We start from the raw sequence: 14,135 nt of genomic DNA on the forward strand, positions 1-14,135 counted from the left end.
TATTAAAGTGTCACTAAGATCCAAATGGAAGACAGATTTATCTTTAAAGCTAGCCACAGCACACAAAGCAGTGCAAATACTGTTAGAAGTATTTATTTGTGGATTGGTGAGATCTTCACAGGGCTTTCTTAATTCAATTTATTTACGAGATTGGTCAAATTTATCGATGCTGGAAATGTGCTTGAAAGGTGCAAAAGTTGGCTAATTTTATATCCATTTCTACTTTTAAGTGATAGATATTCTGGTAATGTTGATGTGATAGCTAGCGAGTTCTTCTTCTAACTCCAATACTAATTATACGATCTTGGGCAAGCTACTTGCTAGATCTTAGCTCATTGGCAGAATAAGGAAGTCAGACTAACCTAAATGATTTGATAATGTCCTTTCAGTTTTGTGTGTCAAATGTGTCATTGTTGAGCTTACCAAAATTTTAATGCTAGCTGCTTTATTAAAGCTGCCAGTAATAAAGGTGGAACATTTTAAGCCATAAAGTAAAATCATTTCTTAAAGTGCTTTTATAAAATAAGTAATTTTATAATTTTGAAAAAATATTTCATTAGGCTTATTTTTACACATATACACTGTAGGTCTTTTATATATCTTGGATAAAGAAACAATTCAATATCCCAAACAATCAGTGTGAATTTTTCAAAAATGAAACAGGAAAAACATTCTATATTTAGGCTGAAACAGTCTTCGCCTAAGTTCAAATGTTTATGGGACTTTGGCTAAGCCTGTCATAAGCTTTACTATATTGTTGATTTTTAAACCTGAACTATGTTTAGAAACGAATATTCATTATTATAATCATTATGACTGTGAACTATGATCTGAGAATTATATGTAGAATGACATTTTTGTAGACCCTTATGTAATAGTTAATCAGAGTTTAACCTTTTCTGTTCCTAAACCATTAGTCTGCAAAGAGATTTTCTAAGTAAAGCTATTTGGTTAGAATAAATAGTTTTTTGTTTTTTTTGTTATTAACTAGACTGTTAATAACTACACTGTTATTAACTAGACTATCTGTGTTATTAACTAGACTGTTAATAACTACACTGTTATTAACTAGACTATCTGTGTTAATAACTAGACTGAGAAGAAAAAATGGTACTACTCATTAGTTATGGCTCAAACAGTATAATTTGTATTAGAAAAGTTTAAGGCCATTTGCAAAAGTATTCTCCCCTTCTGCAAATTGTTTGTTCATTCTGTTGATTATTTTGCTGTGCAGAAGCTTTTTAGTTTAACGTACTCTCATTTGTCTATTTTTGTTTTTGTTTCTTTTGTGTTTGAGGTTTTAGTTATGAATTCTTTGCCTAAACCAATGCCCAGAAGAGTTTTCCTTAAGTCTTCTTCTGGTATTTTAATAGTTTCAGTCTTACATTTATGTCTTTGATCCATCTTGTGTTGATTTTTGTATATGGGGAGAGATAGGCATTCAGTCTCATTCTCCTGCATATGCAATCCAATTTTCCCAGCACCATTTATTGAAAAGAATGTCCTTTTGCCAATACATGTTCTTATCAATTTTGTCAAAGATCAGCTGGCTCTAAGTATGTGGCTTTATTTCTGAGTTCTCTATTCTGTTCCATTGATCTACGTGTCTATTTTTACACAAGTACCATACTGTTTTGATTACTATAGCCTTGTAGTATAATTTGAAGTCAGGTAATGTGATGCCTCCAGCTTGGTTCTTTTTGCTCAAGATTGCCTTGACTCTTGGGGCTCTTTTTGGTTGCATATGAATTTTAGGATTGTTTTTTCTAATTTGGTTAAAAATGACATTGGTATTTTTATAGAGATTGAATTGAATCTGTAAATTGTTTGGGGGCAGTATGGTCATTTTAACAATACCAGTTCTTCTAATCCATGACCATTGGATGTTTTTCCATTTGTTTGTGTCATCTACGATTTTTTTCATCAGTGTTCTATAGTTTAATTTGTACATATTTTTCACCTCTTTGGTTAAATATATTCCTAAGTATTTTATTTTTTTGTAGCTATTGTAACTGGGATTGCCTTCTTTCTTTGGTTTTCAGCTAAAATTTTTTAGGTGTCTAGAAATGCTACTACTGTTTAATGAAGCTAACAGTTACTGAGCAGCTATCTAATCAAAATATTAGCAAACTACTTCAAAAGAATAATTTCCTGTGAAACAGTGTGATTAAACTTGACTGAAATTTTTGCCTTTTATTTTTTAACCTTAATATCATAAAATTGTTCATCACATATATATAACAAATATAATGATGTACCACTTGTGTTGCCTCATTTATAGACACTGTCTTTCCTTCCTAATATGCAATGATTTTGTATAGTGTGTTAAATCAGAAACTATTGATTGGGTATCTATTATTTGCAAGGCACCATTATTGGTGCTAAGCATTCAAAAATAATTAGATCATGCCTTCAGTGAGCTTACAGTGTATCAAGCAGGATAAGATACATGTGCATAATTACACATAAAGTTTAAAATACTGACAAACACCACAAGAAAAGTGCAAATCAAGTGTTAGGGATTTATATTTTATATCTCCTTTAGAGCTATGTGCTTGGAATTCTCCTCAGCTCCTAACACAGAGCCTTACACATGGAACAAATTCAACTGATGTTAGTTTAGAGGGTGAGCTGTGAAATTATTTTGTAAGCTTATACCTATTCATTTAATGACATTCATATTATCCAAGACAAATTTAAAATCTTCAATCTGAATAGAGTGATATTTATACTAAAATCATATGTTTTGTTAGACAGAATATGGGTATTTTAATTTTTGTGAATACCTTCTATCTTTTCACTGGACTCAGTTTTCTGATTTCTATTTCAAGGCCCATTCTACTAAATCTTACCTGATAGCCTACTGTCCAGTTTACCCAGCTTTGAAAAGGATTATGGAATGCGGCTGTACCTCTTCCTTTCTCTAATGTATCAGTAATCACAACTCACAAGAACCAGCTCTATGGAATCTCAGAGTTTATGTGGTCTTGCCTTCCTTAGGTACAACCCACTTCAAAGGGCTGTAAAATTAATGATTATCAGAGCTTTAAAAGAAGCAATTAACACTACTCTTTTCCTGAAAAGTAATTGTATTATTCACTCAATCTGAAGGATTCATAGTCAACTTTTTAAAAAAAATAGATTTATTTCCAAAAATATGTTTTTCTGCATTTTTCACTAGTTCAAATTTCCCAAAGGACTCAAGATTGATTAAAATTGACATTCATTTGATCTTTTTAATGATTGAGGTAAAAAGCATAAATGATATCCAAGGACTGTTAGCATCTCTAAGATTTCCTGACTCTTTAATACTCATAGTAGGATATATTGGTTATGATACCAGCTACAGGACTATATAGTCAACATGTTTCATCTCGTAACATCTTGACTCCATTCAGTATAGAACTTTTTTTCACTGCCTTAATCCAAGCAGACATTTTCAGAAGCTTGACCTGTCCCCATTTTGAAGACATCTGGCTGAATTTCAAAGGAAGATGATACAACAGAGTAAAAGAGAAACCAAAAAGATGCCCCCCTCATTTTGCCTAAGTGCTAGCAATTTGACTGACCTCTGCTTGTGAATTTTTCTTGCCACTGAGTCATTACATACAGAATTATGAAACTTTAATTTCTTTAGAGGCTTGTTATATTAGAAAAATTGTTCCAAAGAAAGCAACAATCATGACTTAAGCACATCTGGCTCTTGCAAATTATTCTTTATTAAGCTTTCATTTAATTACATGTGCTGAAAGGTCTGTTTTTGATTACTGTAATTTTTTTATTTGTCCATCCGAATGATAGAAATGCTGGAAATTACATTCAAACCACCTGTTTTTTCTCCCCTACTCATATGGCAAAGTTTGAGCTATTTTCTCCATGGTTGATGATCTAGGAAGCTTTCTATTTATTATGATAGAAATGTGACCATCAAGGTAATAGCTTAATTTTGATTATAAGAAGAAAAGAAAATATTTGAATGAAGTTTTCAAGCATTAAACAGCATTAAGATTCGAGTGTCTGACTTCTGGTTAATCATAGCAGATTAACATTTTCATTTGTTACCAGTTTTACCCAAATCCTAGTAAATTGATGGTTAAGGATTATAGGTGTAAACCTTCAAGTAGAAATGGAAAGAGAAGACAAAAAATTTGGAATATGAGAAATGGATAGATGAGTTATAACTGTCTTAGCAAAAAAGAGAAAGCTGATACCTAAGCTTTAGGAGTGTAAAGCCAAAAAGAATCAAGCCCAGTTGGGATCCGAACCTCTAAAATGCTTAGGAATTGAAGGCATCATGTATCACAGGATGACTGGTTGAAAATAGATATAAGATGATCCCTCCCTAATGTCATGCAACTTGGTAACTACCATCCCTGCCTCCTCCCTTCCAGCCCCATGAGCACGTAACCACAGAAGTCACTGGAGATTTATTCTCTTGAAAAGTAGAACTTGAGAGATTTATGTCTTGGGACACCAGGCATAGCTGAGAATGAGTGATGTGCCATGGTGAAAATCAGGGAATCTGCAGGATAGACCAGACTATGAGATTCTTCTCCTGCTTTCTCTTGCTTGGCTCATGTAATGATGGCATAAAAGTCTATACACAAATCAAGGCAAGAATTTGAAGACATCTCTCCAAGAAAATGGTCTAGTCTAAGATAAATGACCTGTAGATATTGACATTTGTGATTTCCCAATGAAAAAGCAGACTTTCTGCATCATTACCTTATGCTGAAGCCCATAAATCAATAAGTCTACCCCGTACTTAGACCTTCCAGTCAGCTTTTTAGTACATTGCTTTTATGTATGAATAAACAGCAAATGAACACCAGACACTTTAGAAAAGCCCCTAATATGAAAGAGCTCAAAGACCTTGGAAGAAAAGAGTGGTAACAATGCAGAGAACAGAAAACATTAAAAACAAACCGAAATCTATAATTAATATTGTCAAACAGAATAGAGAACAGGATGCTATAAAAAGAAGCAATCAGAGAATAAGAGTATCTTTAAAAATATAATGTTAGAAACTTTAAAACATTCAGAGAAGTTTTGGAAGATGAAGTTGCAAAAAAATCTGTCATAGAGTATAACAAAATGTCAAAGATTAGCAAATAGAAAGAAAAAATAAGAAAAATAGAGGGTTAATAAGGAAATCTAATATTTATCAAATATGAATACAGAGGAGAGAAAATTATCAATGAAAAACATCAAAAAAGTTTCCTAGAATACAAAGACATGAGTTTGGATTGAAAAGACTGAACAATGAATGTAAAAGTCAACAGAAGGACATAATAGTGAAATTTCAAAACATTCAGTGGAAAGGGAAGATCCTGATGCTTTTAGAGGAGAAAATAGATTACATACAAAGGAATGTATGTATCAGGAAGCAAAATAGTGTCAGGCTTCCTTAGTAACAAGAATAGAAGGCAACAGATCAATATCTTTGGAATTCTGAGGCAGAATTATTTTCAACTTAGAATTCTATACCAGTCAAACTACAACCAAGTGAGAAGAATATTAGTTCCTAAATAATTAATCTCACATTCACCTTTCTCAGAAAGCTCTTGTACCAAAATGAGACAGTTAACTAAAAGGGAAGAAAACATGATACCCAGGAAACAAGGACACCAGTATAAGAGAGGCAAAAGGAATTACAAGTGCCATAGACCTGCAGTAGGTAGGCCTGAGGAATAAATTAGTTCAGATTTGGAGCAAGGAGATTGAGAATTCCAAGAAGGATGTCTCCAAGGGAAAAACCAGGACTCACAGATTACCTGATATATTCAATTACATTGAGTAGAGTTTTACTGATTTCATGCAGAGTTTGAGAATTAGTGATAGTTACATAAAAATTATGAAAACAAAATATGAGGCAAATCTTAAACCTAACAAAATGAAAAGTTGAAAAATAAAATTAAGTACAGTTTACTACATAGCTAGTATCTTCATAAAATAATATAAAACAGTAAACGCTAATTTTAAAATTCGTGACATTAACATTAAGAGATTGGAGAGAGAAGCATGGGAGCACATGTGGGGTTCAATGTAGGAAAGTGAAACTTTCATTTTCCTTTATACTGTAATGATATAACATTTAGAATGATTTACAAATAAGGATATAAATACAAGTTAAACCATTAAATGAATTGAAGGGAATGGTCTCCACAGAACAGGGGGTGAGAGATAAGGAGGACCAGGGTAGGAAAATGAAGGTCATCCTGCAAGCTGTGGAGACTGTGCACTGTACATTTTGGTCATGCTCTTTTTGTTGTTGTTGTTTTGGTCTTTTGTTTTTTAAAACTTTCAAGTACTATTTATCTTGTAAAGCTGTATACAAGAATGACTTTGATAAAAATGAAAATTATGTGAAAAGAGGTTAGCCCACCTGTCTTTCAATCTTTGGCTTTAATTTAGTGAAATCAACATATTTTGAGGCTGATAATTTAAAGATTTGTAATGTCAGATTGTCTGCTTATCATGTCTCAGAGAAGAGGACCCATTTTAAGCTGAGTAAGTAGAATGAGTAATAAGATAATTGGTTTGCCAAAGAGAACTGTAGGAAATACTTCAGAAAAGGCCTTGAAATAGCAATGAGAATATGATGAAGATAAATGTGGAGTCCCAGGCAAAGGCAGGACCTGAGGAGAGAAGTGTGATCTGTTTGGAAGCATGAAGGAAGCACTTTGTTACCTGGTTTGGGTTCAGAGAAGCTTGACTTAAAAAGCAACAATAACAACAAAACTGCTACCAATCTGGCCATATTCTCTTGAGGATTATGTTATATGCTGCCTAGAAATAAGACCCTGGGTAAACAATGACTGCCACTAGGCCTTAGTGGCCTTGGGAACAGCACTCATTATTCAGAAGGATCAGAATACCCAGAGATGCAGAGTCGGAGCTGAATAAGAATGATACAGTTCTTCCAAGAATCCTTAGAAATGTTCAGGTTAGTTTCTTAATTCATGAATATTAATATTATACAAGTGGACATCCCAGACGTTTAAATAACTTTTAATAAAGATTTTAGGCATTAAAAAGCATCTTAGAGACTACTTAGTCGAATTCCTTTTTGTACAATTAAAAAAAAAAACCTGAATTCTAAAGAGATCAAATCCTTTGTCCAGGATCATAAAGTTGTTGCTAGAAGGACCAGAAACAGAACTATGGCTCCCATACCTGTCCTTTTTCTTTCTGTTTTATTATTTGCTTTCTCTTAGCTTCCTTTTTTAAAAATAGTGAAAAAGAAATTACAAGGCTGTCTGAGAAACCTAACAATATGGTAAGTTTTTTTTTTTTGAAACTCAATTTCAGCTGCATTTAAAGAGATCAATGTTTGTCTTCCGTGTTTTGCAGCAGCTCTATGCCGCTCAGCTGGCCAGCATGCAGGTGTCACCTGGAGCAAAGATGCCATCAACTCCACAGCCACCAAACACAGCAGGGACGGTCTCACCTACTGGGATAAAAAATGAAAAGAGAGGGACCAGCCCTGTAACTCAAGTTAAGGTACACTCGCCTTGCAGGATTGTGGAAACAGTTTAGAAAAAAGTTTCACAAGAAAGATAGTGAAGCAGGCTATGTTGGGCATAAACAGCAGGAAACATAGCAACATAAAGCAACCCCAAAATGTCCCTCTTTATGGTAAATTTCATGATTGAGCATTGAGAAACAGATGTTTCCCTTTTGATAACAATAGTGCCATATTGTGAGATCTTTACCTCAATCTGCAAACTCACTTCTCGAGAGTTTTCCCCCTTTGGATTCTGGCTTTTATTTTTTAATGATCATTGGCATGAATGGCCATGATTTTATTGCCAGTCTTTGTCATGGACTTGTGGCATTTCTCTTCATGTGTCTTAAACAGGGAGGGAGTTAACTTATAGGACCAGAGAATTGGGATATTGAAACATTAGATTTAAAAAGAAGTGCAAAATATAATTTGATGCTGGACTCTGTATGGTTTGTTGATGAAGATCTCTCATTCAAAACTAGTTATAAATGTGGGCTTAAAGTATAATTAAAAAAATAAATAAAATAAAAAAAGAAGACTGTCCTTACAATGAGGACAATGGGACAAATAAATAAAATCGTAAATATGAAAGGTCTTAACATGATACCTGATCCATACTGTATCCTTAATAAATGCTCTTTGATTCACGAAAAAAAAATGTGGGCTTTAAGGAATGAATTGTCATTGCCTAATAATGCTTTTGATGCCATATAGTTGTGATAGGATAAGCAGGCTTTCCCAAGGTATGTCTGGGACGTTAATAGATGTCTTTTCTTTATTATTATTATTATTATTATTATTATTATTATACTCTAAGTTTTAGGGTACATGTGCACAATGTGCAGGTTTGTTACATATGTATCCATGTGCCATGTTGGTGTGCTGCACCCATTAATTTTCAGTGTCTTGAAACTAGGCAGCCAGGAGGTACTTGGCGAGAGGGAAATTGATGAGCCACTGCAATTTTGTGCTGCAGCTGGTACCTATAGGTGGTACTTGTTGGTTTTATGATTGCAGTCGCTTTCTACATTGAATTATCAAATTCAAACAGAGGAACAATTGTTTTGTATAATTGACTTATCTACTTGGAGGAGTGTGCTAAGTACAAATGCTTTATTGTAATGTGATGAAAGTACTGCATTTGGAGAAATTTTGCAATTATTAAATCGTCACAAGGGAAACAGCTGAGCCAACCAAATTAATCATTGGATGCTATACAATCACTGAAATTGTTTTGTTTTCTAAAATTTGCATGTGGGAATTTTGAGATTCCAGAAAGTCTTTTAAAAAAGTGGATCCCAAATACCAGATCAAAAAAAGTGAAAATCATTAAGAGAGGTAGTCTATGTTCCAGCCAAAGGAATTAATTTAATGCCACCTATTCTTTTAGATTCTCCAAAGAAATAGGAGAACATTTATGTTCTGCTGTTAGGAATATTGAGATATGACAATAGGAAGTTTACATTTAATAAGACAGAATCACTTATGGAAACAGACTATTTTATGTTCCCAGAGTTTGTGTTTATGAGTAAGAGAATACTCCAACTCAAAGACACTTTGCTTACTCGTAGTTGTTAGAGTATGAGTATATCAAACATCAGTGACTTGAGCTATTGAGTATTAAATATCTTAACATAAATAAGTCATTTTATAAGTAAGTTGACCAACTGGAACTCACCAAACCAAGTCTTTACTGGATGAGTAAAATGTTCCTTGGTTAAATTCAAGTTTATATCTGCTTTTCCATTCCATCTTTGTGAGCCAGCTGAATTTTATTACGCACTTGACCACATGCAAATTCTTAGAGATCTCTCTGGGTAATTTGACTTGACCATATTCTATGTTAATAACAAAGGAAATATTTCTTTTACTTATTAGATTTTTTATTGTATATATGGGTAAAAATATATAGACCAAAACATAAAGCAAACCTCTTAAATTTAAAATATAATTCCTATTACTGAAGATGTTCTGAAAATAATCTTAAGGTTTGCTAATTTAAAGAACTGTGGTTACCAAAATTTCTCACGTTTCTCTTTATAGTCATTGCTTTTTCTCTGTGTACAACATGACTACTTATATTAAATTCAGACAGAATATGGGCAACATTTGCTGAAAGTAACAAAAATAAATATAGATGATCTGATGTACCTTTTCCCCCTGGAATTTTTGTCTACTATAACTGTCAACATCAGAAGTCAGAATGTTTCTGTTAAAATACTGGTTCTACCACTTTTACTAGCTATATCACCTTAGCCAAGCCACTTAGTGTCTTTCTACTTTAGTTTTCTCCTCTGAAAAAAATTGGAGTTAATATTATTATAGATCTTAAATACACCCTCTAGTATTACAGTGAGTATTCTATAAATGTTAGTGATGGTGGTGATGCTGCTGCTGGTCATTATGATAATAAAGAAGATGATGTGGTGGTTTTAGTGGTTGTGATTGAAATATCTAGTTGTACACTGGGAGAGATCCTAAATAAACACCTAGAGGATTTCCATTGTCAACTATGATGAAGGAACAAAAACAGATTTACTCTTCCAGCTTAAACAACTAAAACTCAGGACAAAATTATATAAAACAATGGTTTTCAGACATTTACAATAGTAGTACAGGACAGTGATTCTTATGAGAAGAGAAACAAGTGAGGCAAGCACTACAATTGTTGCAGCTCACTATCGGAAGGAAGTTTCCAGGCAACTATGCAGGAAGCTTCATACGCTCCCTGAGTAGAGAGACAGAGTTCAGAGTTTAGGGCTGCTAATGCAGATGGAATTTGTGAGACAGGGTACCAGAGAGGAGCAAGCTGCATGGAGAACGAATGCTGAAGATGTGCAAAAGGCTCCCCCTGAGCATTTCGCTGAGTACTGATCAGCACGTGCATGTGAGAAACAACCTGAGGTAAGGGGAAACACCAGAATGTAGCAAACAAAACAGCTGCAAGATTCACAAAGGACCAGAAATAGTCAGAGTGGAAAGATCTCCTGACACATGGGCATCAAGTAGAGTCCCCAGAAGGGTATTACCTCAGTAGTGGGGACAAATTACCTCTACTTAGTGGCTGTTCTGACCTTGCCTAACAATGCTTAGAAGTAAGTCTAGAAAAGGATCAAATTGTTCTGTGTCTCAGAACAAAGTTTTCAAATATTTAAAGAAATACAGAAACTTCATCACCCCAGAAGATAAAATTCACAATGCGTAGCATCCATTCAATAAATATCAGGCTTGGAAAGCAGCAAAAAATATGAATAATGAGAAAAATCAGTCAATAGAAACAGACCCCAAAATGACACAGATGATAGAATTAGTAGATAAGAAAGTAAAAACAACTATTATAAGAGACTTCCAACTAGAGCCAAATGAGATAAGCATCTCCTTTCCTAAAAAATCACCTATAAAGCTGGACAAAACTGACAAAAACAGTCATTTTGGCATTCTTAAAAATGACCAAAGTTATATACAATCTGAGAAAATATTTATGCCTCTTATATGTAAGAATAGTGGGGGTCTGTGACATTCTGGCCTAGGGCTATTGTTATTTCCCCTTCTACCAGGTTTGGTTAGCACAAAGTTGTCAGGCCAGGGCAGGCTGTGAGGACCAAGAGTTCTGCCATGGTGGAAAGGGATTCACTTAATTGGGAGTTGGAAGGTGCTAGCCATGCCCAGTGTTATTATTGGTTAAAGTGGCAATTATTGAATTATAAAACTAAGTAAAAAATTAGAGTATTTCAAAATTGAAAAAGATGTAATAAACTCCATATGTCCAAGAAGATAGAGGAAAACATGATCATGATAAAGCAAGACATGAAAAACCTAAATCAAATGTCTACAGATGGACAATACAGTGTTTGAGATTAAAAAAATATATATACTAGATGGGTTTAGCAACAGCTTAGACATTTCAGAAGAAAAGATTAGTGAACTTGAAGACATAACAATAAAACTATCCAAAATGAAAGGCATAGAAAAAAAACTCGTCAGTACTGTGGGGCAACATCGAATAGACTAATGTATGCAATTGGAGGCCCAGAAAGAAAAGGAAGAAAGAGAAAATTGTATTTGAAGAAGTAATTACTGAAAATGTTCCAAATTTGATCAAAACTTTAAATTTAGATTTTTTAGAAGCTCAGTGAGCCCCAAATAAAAGAAACATGGAGAAAATTAAGTAAACACCTAGCATATAAATCCCTATTATTTAGACGTGAGTAAAGGAACAAACTAGTTCAAACATCCTTTGAATTAAGAGCAATGGGAAGTAAATTGCAATTAACTACATAAGATAATTTTGACATTCATAATGGATGTAACCATGTTGCTTGAGAACCTGTCCTATGTATAAAAATACATAAACATACATTGCAACATATGTGACAAATTGCCTTTTCCTATGAACACACACACAAAAATCTGTGGCATCACTATATTATCAAACAATAGACTTATTTTCTCTGGTAGTTCAGTAGAAAAGGGGCCCGAAATTTGGAGTCCAATAAATTAGAATTTAAATTATTTCCCCCCTTACATGGCCTTAGACAGGGGATTTTGTCATTCTGACCTCCATTTTCCCATTTGTAAATTTAGAATAATACTGGCCAGGCTCACAGTTATTGATGGTTAAATGAGCTAGTATATGAAAATGCTTAGTACGTGTTTGGTGTATAATTGCTTCTTTGTGCATGCTGTTTTTATTTTCTCTTTCTAATCCTCCTTCTCAAGTAGTATTTTCTGGCCTCTCTTTCTGTTCCCCCTTAATCAATGATATTAGTACTGGAAGAGACCTTAAAGTTTGTCTAGTATCAGACCCTCTTTTCACAAATGAAGAAATTGAGCCCCAGCAAGGTCACATGGTTACTATGGGGGGAAAATGTTCTGTTACAAAACTCTATTGGGTCTTTTAAACAACAGCATTAAAAGCTAGTTCTCTTTGCCTTCTTAAAAGCAAAATGGGAGTTAACATTTGCTGACAATTTTATTTTAGAACACAATAATGCAGATCTTAAAACTGAACATTTAAATAAATATGCTCATATTATAACTAAATTTCTAGGATGATGAAAGTATTATTTCAAGTATTTTATGGCAGGATAAATGAGACAAAATAAAGGAAGGAGCTTAGCTTTCAAGCTCCTGGATGAACTACAGTTACAAGCCAGATATTTGAATACTGTCTCAGTGTAGAAGGACATGTATCTTAAAATAGACATTCTGTAAATATATGTAGAAAAGCATATAAAGAAACATCACTTTAAACATGAACAATAAATTGCATATAGCATAGTATGTGTAACATAATTATAATCTATCCTTGGTCTTTGCAAAAATTAATTTTAAACATGAATAGAGACCAGAATATAGACCATGAAGAGTGCCCACACCCAGAAAGCCACATAGAAGCTGTGTTGTGGCATGTGGCTCCCTGGGCAAGGGCCTAGTACATCAGAAGAAGGCTTTCCATGTTTCCATTTTTAAAGTGCTTGCAATTGTTTGATTTAAAATATATATTAAGAAATTAGCTGCAGAGACTATTTATAGCTACAAGAACTTTTCAGAGAGAATAACACAAAAGCACTACAGAGCTGCTGAAATTTTAAATAATTCTTTGTAAATGCCCTAGGTTAATTTAGATCCCTGAAAACACATTAGGAAATTAAGCTGTAATGTGAGCTAATTCAGATTTTAATTTGGCAAAAAGAATGATCCAACTACACAGTTAATGTAAATAGAAGCATAACACAGGGAAATTAATGAGGTTTCCTTCCGATGAATCTTCAAGGAGGTAGATAATTAGCTTCTTTTGTTATTATTGTAGGAGAATGTGGCATTGTCTCTGAGGTGTAAAATAACTGTGGCTTACTAAGTGATAATGTGCTTCATCTGTCTTTTGTAAAAACAATTATTTATGTTAAACTCTTGTAGGATGAAGCAGCAGCACAGCCTCTGAATCTCTCATCCCGACCCAAGACAGCAGAGCCTGTAAAGTCCCCAACGTCTCCCACCCAGAACCTCTTCCCAGCCAGCAAAACCAGCCCTGTCAATCTGCCAAACAAAAGCAGCATCCCTAGCCCCATTGGAGGAAGCCTGGGAAGAGGATCCTCTTTAGGTAAATGGAAAAGTCAACACCAGGAAGAGACTTACGAATTAGGTAAAAGATGGCCAACCTGTTTAGTTACGACTGATACTTGTTTCCGAAGTGCTCCTTAGTAAAAAATAATACTCTTATCTTTTCTACTGAAACATAACCCAATTTAGTATCTTCTTTTATTAGAACTTTTGGAAAATGTCATAATATAAATCCTGCTGGGATGGATTCTTTAGATGATAATGAGTTAGATCCAGCAAATCATAGACTTAGGAACTTCTGTATGTGGTTAGTGCTTTGACACTGAAATAATTTTTCAGGGACATAGGACCTGGCTTCAAAGCAACCTTTCAAAAGACCAAAATTTATTTGAAATTTTTATCTTCTATAAAGTGTATGTGAATTTTACATCTTATCCCATATTACTTTTGCATTAAAACAAATATGAACGACGCACTTCAAGAACATATATTAAATATGATTGATATGTAGGAAGAGATGTCTTAATGTCTGGCTCCTTATACTCCCCCATATATGGCCAAGTAT

The 14,135-nt window shown here is 33.9% G+C and overlaps 1 protein-coding gene across 34 annotated transcripts in view; it reads left to right on the forward strand.

The window, feature by feature from the left end:
* SOX6 (SRY-box transcription factor 6) overlaps nt 1–14,135 on the forward strand; it is a 792,566-nt gene that overhangs the window by 695,824 nt on the left and 82,607 nt on the right. For 23 of the 34 annotated variants that reach the window (XM_055282275.2, XM_055282287.2, XM_055282273.2 and 20 more), the window contains 2 exons: nt 7,354–7,503; nt 13,427–13,652. In XM_055282275.2, the coding sequence (XP_055138250.1) occupies nt 7,354–7,503; nt 13,427–13,652 (376 nt within the window). The remainder of the gene's footprint in view (nt 1–7,353; nt 7,504–13,426; nt 13,653–14,135) is intronic. The other 11 variants (XM_055282278.2, XM_055282279.2, XM_055282282.2 and 8 more) reach the window with 3 other exon arrangements.

This window comes from Symphalangus syndactylus, chromosome 6, assembly GCF_028878055.3.
Source record: "Symphalangus syndactylus isolate Jambi chromosome 6, NHGRI_mSymSyn1-v2.1_pri, whole genome shotgun sequence".
Taxonomy (NCBI): Eukaryota; Metazoa; Chordata; class Mammalia; order Primates; family Hylobatidae; genus Symphalangus; species Symphalangus syndactylus.